Source organism: Cherax quadricarinatus, chromosome 75, assembly GCF_038502225.1.
Source record: "Cherax quadricarinatus isolate ZL_2023a chromosome 75, ASM3850222v1, whole genome shotgun sequence".
Classification (NCBI taxonomy): Eukaryota; Metazoa; Arthropoda; class Malacostraca; order Decapoda; family Parastacidae; genus Cherax; species Cherax quadricarinatus.
The window spans coordinates 852,809-868,110 of record NC_091366.1 but is presented as its reverse complement, the minus strand read 5'-3'; the positions used below and the strand labels follow the sequence as shown (position 1 = coordinate 868,110).

At 42.4% G+C, this 15,302-nt stretch overlaps 2 protein-coding genes across 2 annotated transcripts in view; both read right to left on the bottom strand.

Annotated features, from left to right (window-relative positions):
- Nucleotides 1–8,772, bottom strand: part of LOC128691782 (synaptotagmin-17-like) — a 52,434-nt gene extending 43,662 nt beyond the window's left edge. Inside the window, exons 1-3 of the mRNA XM_070100869.1 lie at nt 7,428–8,772; nt 3,771–3,914; nt 413–538 (exon numbers count right to left, since the gene is read on the bottom strand). Of these exons, the coding sequence (XP_069956970.1) occupies nt 413–538; nt 3,771–3,914; nt 7,428–7,496 (339 nt within the window). The 5' untranslated portion in view covers nt 7,497–8,772. The remainder of the gene's footprint in view (nt 1–412; nt 539–3,770; nt 3,915–7,427) is intronic.
- Nucleotides 8,335–15,302, bottom strand: part of LOC138854925 (uncharacterized) — a 188,001-nt gene continuing 181,033 nt past the window's right edge. Inside the window, exons 5-6 of the mRNA XM_070100836.1 lie at nt 13,108–14,291; nt 8,335–8,623 (exon numbers count right to left, since the gene is read on the bottom strand). Of these exons, the coding sequence (XP_069956937.1) occupies nt 8,335–8,623; nt 13,108–14,291 (1,473 nt within the window). The remainder of the gene's footprint in view (nt 8,624–13,107; nt 14,292–15,302) is intronic.

Here is a 15,302-nt window from a genome sequence, read left to right as displayed (position 1 = left end):
ATACCGTCATATATCACGTCGTCCTCGTCTGGTAACTTGTCAAATTTGGCATAATTTATATATTTTTTATTTAGACATGATGCATAGATGTACAAAGAAATACAGTGATTGGGTATACATGCCAAAAGTCCCTTGTATGCAGAGCATTATGGGCAGCTTAAAATTAACTTAAGATTAACTAAGCAATGATATATTCAGTGGTAAATATTACATAGTGTTAAACATGCAGGATAACCCAAAAAAGGTCAAACTAACTTATGTTCACTGGGGTTCTTGACCCCAATAGACATAGGTCACTTGGTCTGACAGACACACACACATAAACACAATTATCATACATAGTTATATGTCAATTACCAGGAGCTGTGAATCGACCCCTGCAACCCAAAACAGGTGAGTACATTGCACTCACCTGGTGATATATATCAGACTTAAGGTCCTTGACGGATGAGACAGATGAGAATGGTGAGGAAGAAGTGGACTGGTTCCGGAGTAATGAGCCTGTAGACACTGACTCACTGTCACTCAGGTCACTGTGCTGCTGAACCAATAATATTACTTACATTCTCTCTTGAAATGAGAAAAATATATGTATATATAATATAATATATAGGCCATGAGAGACTGGAAGGAGGAAGTATGGATGGAGTAAATGGAGTATGGCTGGAGTAAATGGAGTATGGCTGGAGTAAATGGAGTATGGCTGAAGCAAATGGAGTATGGCTGAAGCAAATGGAATATGGATGAAGCAAATGGAATATGGATGACACAAATGGAATATGGATGACACAAATGGAATATGGATGACACAAATGGAATATGGATGAAGCAAATGGAGTATGAATAAAGCAAATGGATATGGATGGAGTAAATGTGTTTCTGATGCATGGGAGTGAACTTGGCACATTGTCCCACGAGAGATGAGATGAACCACCTAACTGGTGCAGTGAAAGAAGGTGCAAGGTGATGAATTAGACACATGTACAACATCTGGGTATCTTTATTTGTGGACATGTCATCATCCAGTGGCTTTTTTAATGCCAATTCAAGAACATAATGAGGAGAACTGTGGAACTATATACAAAATATGAGATAATTAATCCCTCAGCCAACTCCAAGATTCCTTGAATTTGTATAGATAAAGCCACTGGATGGTGGAACATTCAAATTCAAATTCAAATTCAAAGTTTATTCTCTATAAGGATTACAATGCTGAGTTTACAGAAATTTGGTTATTGTTTGGTTTACATGTAGTAAAATTGTGATTACAGAGTGTACCACTAGAACGCTTAGCATGGCTAGGCATTTCGGGCATACTTAGTTTTATTCTTAATTGTAAAATATTACAAATTATGAGGTAAGTTGGTATTATGGCTAGGTGACTAAATACTAGTTTGTGAGTTTAGCAATGTGAATGCTTTTGTTTTGGCACAGTATATAGTTTCAGTATTGGAGTATCACAGGATTCATTATTTTAAGACTGAGATTAATATTTCTGTTTATGGTCAAATAAGTGAGCGAGTGTAAGTGTGAACCACCAGGTGGTATTCGTGTAGTTAGTTGACGGGGTGTATCAGGGAGATAAGATGTTTTCTAATGGTAGTTTTGAAGGTGATGAATGTGTCTGCAGTTCTAGAGTTCTCAGGTAGGGTATTCCAGATTTTAGGGCCTTTGACATACATTGAATTTTTGTAAAGGTTTAGTCGGACACGGGGAATGTCGTAGAGATGTTTGTTTCTGGTGTTATGCCTGTGGGTTCTGTCACAACTATCAAGAAAGCGTTTTAGGTCAAATAAAGATACCCAGATGTTGTATATGTCTTAATTCTTCATCTTGTCGGTACTGTACACCATTAATACAAGGTGGGTAGTGCACTGAGATATCTATGGAGACAAAGAATTTTTAGAAAATGAGTTTGACTCATGGATTATCAGGGGTCCTGACCATCCATGAAAGAACAGGGAACTCTATCCATGGAGGCAAAAAGGGGAAATATACAAAAGTATAGTGGTAGGAACACTGTTGTATAGGTGTGAGCTATGGGTTTTAAATGTTGGAATGAAAAAGATGCTGGAGGAGGTAGAGATATCGTGTTTGAGGGCAATGTGTGGTGTGAATATTATGCTGAGAATTCATAGTTTTGAGATGTGGAGGTGTGGGATTACCAAAATTATTATACAGAGGGCTGGGGACGGGTTGTTGAGATGGTTTGGATATTTAAAGGATGAGAAATAATGATTAGAAGGGCGTATAAATCTGAGATGGAGGTAAGTAGTAGTAACAGTGGTAGTAAGTAGTAGTAGTAGAAGTGGTAGTAGCAGAAGTAGTAGTAGCAGAAGTGGTAGTAGCAGAAGTGGTAGTAGCAGAAGTGGTGGTAGCAGAAGTAGTAGTAGTAGCAGAAGTAGTAGCAGAAATAGTAGTAGTAGTAGTAGCAGAACTGGTGGTAGTAGAAGTAGTAGTAGTGGCAGAAATAGTAGTAATAGTAGTAGTAGTAGTAGCAGCAGCAGCAGCAGCAGAAGTAGTAGTAGTAGTAGCAGCAGCAGAAGTAGTAGTAGTAGTAGTAACAGTAGTAGTAGTAGCAGTAGCAGAAGTAGTAGTGGTAGTAGTAGTAGCAGTAGTAGTAGCAGTAGTAGTAGCAGTAGTAGTAGCAGTAGTAGTAGTAGTAGTAGTAGTAGCAGTAGTAGTAGTAGCAGTAGTAGTAGTAGTAGTGGTAGTAGTAGCAGTAGTAGTAGCAGTAGTAGTAGTAGTAACAGTAGTAGTAGTAGTAGTAGTAGTAACAGTAGCAGTAGTAGCAGTAGCAGTAGTAGTAGTAACAGTAGTAGTAGTAACAGTAGTAGTAGTAGTAACAGTAGTAGTAGTAGTAACAGTAGTAGTAGTAGTAGCAGTAGTAGTAGTAGCAGCAGTAGTAGTAGCAGCAGTAGTAGTAGTAGTAACAGTAGTAGTAGCAGTAGTAGTAGTAGTAGCAGTAGTAGTGGTAGTAGTAGTAGTAGTAGTAGAACACAGCCGTGAGACTGAGGGTTGACCTTGAAGGTTCAAACCCTCGTGCCTGAACCTCTCATCAAATGACCTTTCATGACTGACCAAGAAAGTACACAAGAGAAAGGTTAATAACCCAAAAAAACCAAGCAGTGAGGTTTACTTCCCTCTGATCCAACTTGGAGCCATTAACTGCTAGACAGAAATTTGTTGCTAGGCAATTATGGGCAGGTATCAGGAAACTTAACCGGGTATTAAACCTGGTTCCTGTCAATTGTGAGAAGGTTAATGGTATACTATTTAGGAAGTGGAGTTTACTTAAACTTCCTGAGAATGATACAGACAGAGATAGACAGAGACAGATTGATAGAGACAGAGACAGACTGACACAGAGACAGAGATAGAGACAGATTGACAGAGACAGAGACAGACTGACACAGAGACAGAGATAGACAGAGACAGAGACACTGACACAGAGACAGAGATAGACAGAGACAGACTGACACAGAGACAGAGATAGAGACATTGACAGAGACACTGACACAGACAGATTGACAGAGACAGAGACAGACTGACACAGAGATAGACAGACTGACAGAGACAGTCTGAGAAACAGAGACAGACTGACACAGAGACAGAGATAGACAGACAGTCTGAGAGACAGAGACAGACTGACACAGAGACAGAGATAACTGACAGAGACAGTCTGAGAGACAGAGACAGACTGACACAGACAGAGATAGACAGATAGAGAGACAGAGACTTAGATAACATAAACAAACCATACATGTTACCTGCAAGATATACTGGATATCAACTTTACGGTTGTGTGAAGGTTCCTCTTCAGCACAGCAGCAGCAGCAACAGCAGCAGCAGCAGCTGTGTCCTTCACGCCAGCACAGCAGCCTGCGTAAGGCCTCCCACCATCCTACCTTCTCCTGCCACAACATATATCACAATTTTAACTGGGTAAAAGGTCGTTCTACCAGCATTATTACAGCTCTGTAGATATCAATGGTTCAGAGAACAGATAAGTTTCGCCACACGGTGGTTTCATCAGTCAGTCACAAAGAATGATCACAAGGAGTTTGAGGTGATCAGTCCCTCACTCAAGGACCCCAATGGAAATAAGTCACTTTGACTTTTCTGGGTCATACTAGGTAATCTACACACATGTTGTTATATATAATAATTATGTAACTGTATTTATGTGTACCTGTACCTAAATAGACTTAATAATCTTTCAAGATTGATGTACTGATTGCATCGACTCCAGACTCAGGGACTGATTACCCCAAACTCCTTCTGATCTACACTATTCTTCTTGGTATAGGACTGATGAAGTCACTGTGGCTAAACGTTCCCATAATAAAGATACCTAAGTCTTGCACATGTGCCTGTCATTATTACAGCCAGAGGATGGGGGGGGGGAAGGATTGTCGAGAATATTATAAATCTAACAGACAAACTTGACAAAAACACTGATGAAGGTTTATATTTTCTCTGGTAATTTCCTCATTATGTTCCACATATTACACATCTTATAAATTGTAAAAACAGGGCATAAAATATTAAATATAGACAATGGACATATAAATCAAGCACAAGGGTGGAAACAGAGGTTGAGGCCTTTCAGTTCCTGAAAGAAATCTTCATCAGATGCTTGATACATTTTTTAATAAGTGAAGGAATGACACATGTAAATTATACTTGGAGACATAGCTAAGCCATATTGTCAAATTATTATTATTATCAGAAAGAAGCGCTAAACCACAAGGGCTACACAGCAACCATCTTGTCACAGTGGTTTTTCTTAATGTGATATCACCTGTTTACCGTGATCTCATTGCATATGATTAACCTGTTATCAGGATTTTATATACATCTGAAAGTGGAAAAAAGTGGCAAAAAGGGTATTTATAACTTGACAGTAGTAGCCCAGAACTTAATGTATAAGTGGGCCCTATAATTTGTTCATTATTGTAGCCATGTATAACGTAAGTAAGTAAATTTACTTACATGGTTCATTACCTTTGTAGCTTGTTCAGCTATTAAAACTTTGGGGTCCAGTCCCTGGACACATTATGTACCTCTGTAATCTTTTGAGACTACCGTCCACAGGATGGGTATGGTGTCCATAATAAACACATTAAACTGAAAAAATCCTCTTGTACAATCACAGTCTGCTGTTAACACCTAGTATTAACTAAGAGGCCCGGTGGCCTGGTGGCTAAAGCTCCCGCTTCACACACGGAGGGCCCGGGTTCGATTCCCGGCGGGTGGAAACATTCGACACGTTTCCTTACACCTGTTGTCCTGTTCACCTAGCAGCAAATAGGTACCTGGGTGTTAGTCGACTGGTGTGGGTCGCATCCTGGGGGACAAGATTAAGGACCACAATGGAAATAAGTTAGACAGTCCTCGATGACGCACTGACTTTCTTGGGTTATCCTGGGTGGCTAACCCTCCGGGGTTAAAAATCCGAACGAAATCTTATCTCTTATCTCTTCTTACATACTCAGTGGTAGACCTACATTTTTTGGGTCCCTGAGACTTGAACTGTTATGGGGGTTAGTTGGTTTTTAGTTTAATATGTTTATTATGGGTCTCATACCCATCATGTGGGCGGTAGTCAAAAGATTACAGAGGTACATAATGGGTCCAGGAACTGGGCACCAAAGTTTTTATAGCTGAACAAGGTACAAAGGAATGGGGGCCCCTTTGCAGCCAGCAACAAGTTGTGGGTAACCACTGTTATCTCCTTCAATGGGGGGTTGTTCCACGACAGGTCACCACAAATTTTATTAAAATTTAACCACAACATCACAGATTTTGATTAAAATTGCTGTGCTGGATTACCAATGTGGACTAAAGTGGCTTCTGGGGCCCCTCTGGGATTAGGGGCGCTGAGGCTTAAACTGGGATGATTTCCATTTTCCAGCCCTTTTTGAGGGCGTTGAAATACAGCTCCTGGCACATATGTACACAGAGGTATATTTCTCTCAGTGTATGTATACTGAGAGTTTAGGTTAAGTTAGTTTATTCTTGTCTAGTGGTTAGGTTAAGTAAGGTTTGTCAGCTGGAGCTTTTGGTTATCTGACCGAGACCTTCCACTGGCTTACCACTTTAATAATTATGGTCATGATTATAACTATATAGTGTCCGGTGTTAAAGAGGTTACATGCAGCCTCAATGACCATGTAGTCGATAGATTTCAACCCCATAACCCAGCCAAACTAGATTCCTGGGTCTTATGATCTGAGTAGTGGTGATGGTTACAAATGGCTTAAGTTTCTCAAGACTTGAGCTCTTCCTGGACCTCTTCAAGGTGTTGATATTCAGCTCCTGGGCCTTCTGTGAGGAGGGAGTTATTGCTCCTCCAGACTCTTCCAGTCAGCTCCTCCAAGGTAGAGGTTCTGCTACAAGGACTGTTGCTTGCACTGAGGTAGAGAGGGCTGGGGTGATGATATATGGGGAATACCTCTCGATTCACTGAGGTAGAGAGGCCTGGAGGATGTTGGGGATACCTTAAGGTATCCCGTGGCCTGGTAGGCAACATACGCCTCACACGGTGTCCGTAGTTCAGTCCCCAGTAAGGGTGGAAACATTGGGCGTGTCACCTTACACCTGCTGTCACTGTTCATCTAGCAGTAAGCAGGTACCTGGGTGTTAGTCACCTTACACCTGCTGTCACTGTTCATCTAGCAGTAAGCAGGTACCTGGGTGTTAGTCACCTTACACCTGCTGTCACTGTTCACTTAGCAGTAAGCAGGTACCTGGGTGTTAGTGAACTGGCGTGGGTTGCATCCTGGGGATAAGATTAAGGACCACAATGGAAATAAGACAGACAGACCTTGATGACGCATCGACAAGAAAGGGCCAGTCTGGGTGGATAACCCTCCGAGGTTAAAAATCCCAACAAAATCTTATGTCTGGAGGATATAGGGGATACCTCTTGATTCACTAGATAAGGGTGGAGGATATAGGGGATACCTCTGGATTCACTAGATGAGGGTGGAGAATATAGGGGATACCTCTGGATTCACTAGATAAGGGTGGAGGATATAGGGGATACCTCTGGATTCACTAGATAAGGGTGGAGGATATAGGGGATACCTCTGGATTCACTAGATAAGGGTGGAGGATATAGGGGATACCTCTGGATTCACTAGATAAGGGTGGAGGATATAGGGGATACCTCTGGATTCACTAGATAAGGGTGGAGGATATAGGGGATACCTCTGGATTCACTAGATAAGGGTGGAGGATATAGGGGATACCTCTGGGTTCACTAGATGAGGGTGGAGGATATAGGGGATACCTCTCAGTTCACTGAGGTAGATAGACCTGGAATATAAGTTTTCTGGTAAGTAGTTATTAAGCAATATGTAATTAGTAATATGTAATTATTAATGCAATTATTAAGCAGTAAGATAGTGATGTGTGAGTACCTGTGAGTCTCTCATCACTTGATCAACATCTTGATGCTTGCCCATGTTCAGTGTATGCTGCAGCACCATGCTGAGGTCACAGTTAATGCTTCAGCACCATGCTGAGGTCACAGTTAATGCTTCAGCACCATGCTGAGGTCACAGTTAATGCTTCAGCACCATGCTGAGGTCACAGTTAATCTTTCAGCACCATGCTGAGGTCACAGTTAATGCTTCAGCACCATGTTGAGGTCACAGTTAATCTTTCAGCACCATGCTGAGGTCACAGTTAATATTTCAGCACCATGCTGAGGTCACAGTTAATGCTTCAGCACCATGCTGAGGTCACAGTTAATCTTTCAGCACCATGCTGAGGTCACAGTTAATATTTCAGCACCATGCTGAGGTCACAGTTAATGCTTCAGCACCATGCTGAGGTCACAGTTAATGCTTCAGCACCATGCTGAGGTCACAGTTAATGCTTCAGCACCATGCTGAGGTCACAGTTAATGCTTCAGCACCATGCTGAGGTCACAGTTAATGCTTCAGCACCATGCTGAGGCCACAGTTAATGCTTCAGCACCACGCCGAGGTCACAGTTAATGCTTCAGCACCACCCTGAGGTCACAGTGCTTCAGCACCATGTTGAGGTCACAAATAATGCTTCAGCACCATGCTGAGGTCACAATTAATGCTTCAGCACCATGCTGAAGCCACAATTAATGCTTCAGCTCCATGCTGAAGCCACAGTTAATGCTTCAGCACCATGCTGAAGCCACAATTAATGCTTCAGCACCATGCTGAAGCCACAATTAATGCTTCAGCACCATGCTGAAGCCACAGTTAATGCTTCAGCACCATGCTGAGGTCACAATGCTTCAGCACCATGCTGAGGTCACAATGCTTCAGCACCATGCTGAAGCCACAATTAATGCTTCAGCACTATGCTGAGGTCACAATGCTTCAGCACTATGCTGAGGTCACAATGCTTCAACACTATGCTGAGGTCACAATGCTTCAGCACTATGCTGAGGTCACAATGCTTCAGCACTATGCTGAGGTCACAATGCTTCAGCACTATGCTGAGGTCACAATGCTTCAGCACTATGCTGAGGTCACAATGCTTCAGCACTATGCTGAGGTCACAATGCTTCAGCACTATGCTGAGGTCACAATGCTTCAGCACTATGCTGAGGTCACAATGCTTCAGCACCATGCTGAGGTCACATTTAATGCTTCAGCACCATGCTGAAGCCACAGTTAATGCTTCAGCACTATGCTGAGGTCACAATTAATGGTTCACAACACAGTGTAACACTGGTGCTTCTCACAACATTAATAACAACACAACTGTGTGTTGTGCTGCCTCTTTCCTGCCATATGTTGCTATACTGCCTAACACACTCTCTTACACCCGTCCTTATTGGATGGTAGGGTTTGAGAGGTGCAGTGTGATTGGCTAGGCTGGTGGCTGGTCGCCAGTGTAAGAAGGAAGGCTAGTGGCTGGAAATTTGAGAGATGTAGTGTAACTGGACAGTCTCGTGTCTAATAATGTGTAAGGAGGAACGCCATTGATTGGAAGTTTCAGAAATGCAGTGTGATTGGCTAGTCTGATGATTAATAACAAGTGTAAGGAGGAATGTCAGTGGTTGGAAATTTGAGAGATGCAGTGTGATTGGCCAGTCTGATTACTAGTAACAAGTATAAGGAGGAACGCCATTGGCTGGAAGTTTGAGAGCTGCGCGGTCATTGGCCATGAGCCTCCCAGCTGGTAAGTTGACAATATGTAAGATGATCAATATTATGGCAGGTATAGTGAAGGCGGTAGACCCACAGGGGCCAAGCAACACCTGGGGATGGGATGAAAGTAATCATGTTTGATCCAAGGAAGAGGATGGCAGCTCCAGTCCCTCGGATCAAGAGCACTAAACCATGATGGCGCCCACCCGGGAAGGAAGTAACGATCCACGTTCACTTACCGACGGTGCCACTTACATATTAAATACAAGTATTAGAAACATATTAAATTATTTCTCTTATCAAACTATTTCAGACTTAAATGGTTATTCAATTATTTATTTATATGTTAATAAATTGTTCCTGGCTGCTCCTTGCCTCTCCATCTTCCAGTGTAATACTTGGGTAAGTTGTTACTCAACCTTCACACCTCTGTTATATGTCTATACTGGACCATCATAGTGATACACTATACTGGACCATCATAGTGATACACTATACTGGACCATCATAGTGATACACTATACTGGACCATCATAGTGATACACTATATACTGGACCATCATAGTGATACACTATACTGGACCATCATAGTGATACACTATATGTCTATACTGGACCATCATAGTGATACACTATACTGGACCATCATAGTGATACACTATATACTGGACCATCATAGTGATACACTATATACTGGACCATCATAGTGATACACTATACTGGACCATCATAGTGATACACTATACTGGACCATCATAGTGATACACTATACTGGACCATCATAGTGATACACTATACTGGACCATCATAGTGATACACTATATACTGGACCATCATAGTGATACACTATACTGGACCATCATAGTGATACACTATATACTGGACCATCATAGTGATACACTATACTGGACCATCATAGTGATACACTATATGTCTATACTGGACCATCATAGTGATACACTATACTGGACCATCATAGTGATACACTATATACTGGACCATCATAGTGATACACTATATACTGGACCATCATAGTGATACACTATACTGGACCATCATAGTGATACACTATACTGGACCATCACAGTGATACACTATATACTGGACCATCATAGTGATACACTATATACTGGACCATCATAGTGATACACTATATCCATGCGCCGAATAAAGGTTACGTACTCTTTGCATGCCACACCCCCACCCCCGAGAAGGCTCAGGATTAGGCTGCCACCTCCCAGTGGTAACCGTGCCGCCATGGCACAAAATAATGGGACCGCCTATCCTCTCCACCATCCAACTCTTAGATAGAGCTCAGCTTTCCTAGTGCCTGAAAGCCAAACCCTAAACTCAGAGTGAGACAGCAGTCAGATAAGCCAACATAGGTCCAAGATACAAGCGGACGGTAGCCCGTATCCCCTCACTAAAAAAAACCCCCACATCAGGGGATAAAAAAAAGAGCTTGAAAGGGGGGTTACCACAAATACATCCTAACCTAAATAAAATATTAAACTAGACTCTTGACAAAGAGTCTGCCAACACATTTTCTTTGCCGGCAATGTAACGAATTTTGAAGTTATAGGGCTGCAGCCTGAGCGTCCAACGCATAAGCCTTGTGTTGTGATTCTTCATGGCTTGGAGATAGACTAACGGGTTGTGATCACTGTAGACTGTGACCACCTGCGATGTCTGGCCCACATAAACATCGAAATGCTCCAAAGCCATTACCAGCGCGAGGGCTTCTTTTTCAATGGTAGAGTAAGCTCTCTGATGTGGCTGGAACTTAGCTGAAAAGTATGCTACAGGCTGCAACTCCTTGTTCCCGATTTGTAATAGTACCGCCCCAACCCCAGACTCACAAGCATCAACCTGTAATGAAAAAGGCTTGGAGAAGTCTGGAGACAAGAGAATGGGTGCAGAGCACAATAATCTTTTTGCTTTATTAAAAGCAGTGTTACAATCTGACGTCCAATTAAAGGGAACTTTATGACTGGTAAGAGAGGTAAGAGGGGCTACAATATCTGAGAAATTCTTACAGAATCTTCTGTAAAATCCTATCATGCCTAGGAAACGTTGAAGAGATTTCCTATCATGAGGAACTGGATAATCTTTAATCGAAAGAACTTTAGCAAGTTTAGGTGCAACATTACCACTACCTACTTCATGGCCTAGAAAAGTGATAGTGGCCTGGCCAAAGGAAGATTTAGACAAATTAACTGTTAATTGGGAATTCTTAAAGGTCTCAAACAGAGCTTTAAGTCTAAGTAGGTGTTGATCCCAAGTATCAGACACCACAACAATATCATCTAGGTATGCTGCCGTGCCTTCAAGTCCTTTAATAGCCTGATGGATGAGTTTCTGGAATGAAGAGGGGGAATTTTTCATTCCGAAGGGGGTAACTGTATACTGATAATGACCTCCTGGAATTACGAAGGCAGAGATTTCCTTCGCCTTATCTGTCAAAGGTACCTGATAGTAACCTTTAAGGAGATCTAATTTGGACACAAAAGTAGCCTTACCCACAAAGTCAATTACGTCATCCAGACGAGGAAGAGGGTAAGCATCTGTAATTGTGACCTCGTTCACTTTACGGTAGTCTGTGCACATACGAAACCCTCCATCAGCCTTCTTTACTAGGATGCACGGTGAAGCCCATGGACTAGATGACTCCTCCACTAAACCATGTTCTAACAAGAAGTCTACTTCCTGCTGAAGTAACCTTTGCTTTTCAGGATTAGCTCTGTAGGGGGAGAGTTTAATTGGTTTAGATTTTCCCACATCTACATCATGGTAACCTAACGTACATTTTTTCGGCACATCCGAAAAAATATTAGGATATGACTGTAGAAGCTCAGTTAAATTGGTTGCTTGTATTTCAGATAATCCATCCATTAACGGGCTAGGATCCTTGAGGAGGACAGAATTTGAAAGTTTAGTATTAATTTCAGAGATAGAGTGCAAAGAGTCAGAGTCGTCCTCAGAGGTAGAGGACAGAGTCATTACTGGGACTTTATCTGGTGTATGAAAGGCCTTGATTTGATTTATGTGGTAAGTTTTTGTTTTTGAGGTCTTATCAATGGGAGCTACCACATAATTTAAATCAGATAATCTACTTACTATCTGCATAGGTCCCGTAAATCTAGCTTTCAAGGTGTGGCCAGGTATAGGTTCCTGCACCAACACCTTGTCTCCTGGATGGAAGGAGCGGAATTGTGCACTTTTGTCATACCTCTGTTTCATCTTACTTTGAGCTGTCTTTAGGTTAGCCGTGGCCAACTCACGTGCCACCTGCAACCTTGAAGACGGGTTGTAGAGTGCTGAGCTTACGTCTTCTCCCATCCATCCTTCTTTGAGCACCCGAAGAGGACCTCGTACATTGTGCCCAAAGATCAGCTCAAACGGACTATACCCTGTAGACTCTTGCACCGTCTCTCGTACTGAGAATAGCAACAACGGTAGAGATTCATCCCAATCTGTCGGAAAGTGCATGCAAAAACTTCTCATCATTGTTTTTAATGTTTGGTGGAATCTTTCCAAGGCGCCTTGGGACTGAGGGTGATAGGCAGTGGATAAGTTGTGAATTATCCCTAACCTAGTTAATACTTCCCTAAATGCTTTGGCAGTGAAGTTAGTACCTTGATCACTTTGTATAGTTTTAGGAATGCCAAAACAAGAAATGAATTTTGTTAAAGCTTTGAGAATAGCTTTAGTATTGATACTACGCATTGGGATCGCTTCAGGATATCTGGTTACTTTATCCATAATTGTAAATAAATACTGATTTCCAGACTTTGACTTAGGTAGTGGACCTACACAATCTATAATTAAATCTGCAAAAGGTTCTCCATCAGCAGGTATGGGTTGGAGAGGTGCAGGTTTAATAGAATGTCCAGGTTTTCCAACTTGCTGACATTCTCGGCAACACCTAATATGATTCTTCACATCTTTCTTTAATGTTGGCCAATAAAATTCTTTTGTGATTCTATACAAGGTTTTTGTAATTCCTAAGTGACCTCCTGATGACGTATTATGAGCTATATTTAATATCTGAGGTCTATACTTGGTTGGAACCACTAACCTGTCGTATAATTGCCGGCCCTCTATCTCCTTACCAGTCTCAGTGCATACCAAATAATCATTTTTAACTTCATACTTGACTGGATGACCCAAAGAGGATTTACCCATGGCTGCCTCAAAAGTGAATTTTAACGAAGGGTCCTTACGTTGTTCCTCCCGGAAGGACAGTCCCTCGGGCATGGAAACAGAGACATCTGGCAATCCTGCAACCTGGGAATAGGAAGGCTTGATCGGGGTCTGTTCACTTGATTTACGAGACTCCGGCCGGTGTGTCTCATAAAACAACGTGGCTATTCCGAGATCGGAGTCGTCCAAGGATAGGTCAACATTCTCCCCAGACAACCCTTGGGATGTTGCCCGAGTTATGGCCAACACTGGAGAAGCATTAATCATTATAGGTTCAGGACACGAAGTAACAGTAGTAATGTTATTACCCAGTAATAACATGGCATTTTTCATGGGAAATCCTTTTGAGATACCTACAGTCAAGTACCCAGTGTAATATTTGCACTGTACATAAATTTTATGCAAAGGAACTGAATATATAGCTCCTCCGTAAGCTTCCAATAAAACTGAGGAATTCAAGGAAGTATTCTCTGAAAGGGGTAATATTCCTTCTCTGACAAGTGAGCAATATGCTCCAGTATCTCTAAAGGTATTTACTTTAGTTGGTTCTGAGTGTTCCTGAAGGGAAATAAGACTTTCGCAATAATAAGGGGCCATACCTTTTTCTACTTCTCTAGGGGACATGTTACTAGGGATATTAGAGATTTTCCCGATGGGTTGAGGTTTTTGGGGGCAGTTGGAACTGATATGACCTACTTTATTACACCTGAAGCAGACGACAGGCTTGCCCTTTACTCCCTGATGACGTTGCAAGTGGTGTCGTTCTGGCTGGTGCCTCTCTGGATATTGTTGTCGAGATGCTCCATAAGTAGTTTGCCTCTCCGCAGGGGGACCATATGTTGAGAAGCGTGGCTCACCAGGTGACTTGGTTGGATGTCGTAGACGCTCTCCCTCCGGCTGGCACTTCATTCTCCAATGTTGTCGATCTCTGCTCACGCCAGACTGTTGAAAAGAGAGAAGGGACCGCTCGGACAAGGAGCGGTTCGTTTCGAAGGTATCAGCCAACCTGGCCGCCTCCAATGCAGTGGTTAAGTCACGATCCTGCAGAAAGACACGAACCTCTGGTCCCACAGACTCCAGCAGGTTATCAATCAGAATAAGCTGCACCAGCTCCTCAAAGTTAGAGACACCACTCGCTTTATACCAGCTGGTAAAAGCTTTGGTTTGCTGTCTCACAAAGTCCACCAGGGATTGACCAAGCTGCCGCCTGTTCAATTTGAAGGTCTTACGATATTTAGCTGGGATACATGTATATGCTCCCAACACTGTGGTCTTCACTACTTGATAATCAGAGAATTCAGCGTCAGTTAATACCGACGTAAATTCCTGTGCCTTACCCAATAATGCTGTATGAACCAACGCTGCCCAGTGCTGTTCCGGCCACCTCAAGGCTCGAGCCTGATTTTCGAAGCTTTCGAAAAATTGCTCTGGTTCGGCCTCATTGAAGCGGGGAACAAGCTGTACTGCTTTTTGTAAACTGAAATCGTTTACAGAATGCGAAAACTGCCTCCTTTCTCTTTCCCTATCAAATTCTTCCCTTGCGAATGCTCTCTGTTCCCTAGTTTGCTCAAGATTGATTTTTGCCAGCTGAAGTGCCAACGACGCTGATTCACCCTGAGACAACCCATGTGCACTATACTGACCATTTTGCTCCGTAGGTGTATCATCTTCCTCCTGCGAGAACATAGTAGTTTTTTCCCTAGCTCCCGTAAAGGGAGGAGTTTGATGTGCCATCTCTTCTTCAATAAGTATGTCAGCAATAAGTGAACGCAGTTGCGCAGCTGTAAGAGTGCGTTTATAGGGAATGCCAATGGAACGAGCAATTTGCCAACAACGCTGTAGAGACAATTTAGGTAGGTTATGCAAAGTATATGCCGACACCAGGCGTCTGACTCGTCTAGGTGGCATAAGTTATTCGCTATGCACAGTACGAATACCCCAACGTAACACGTT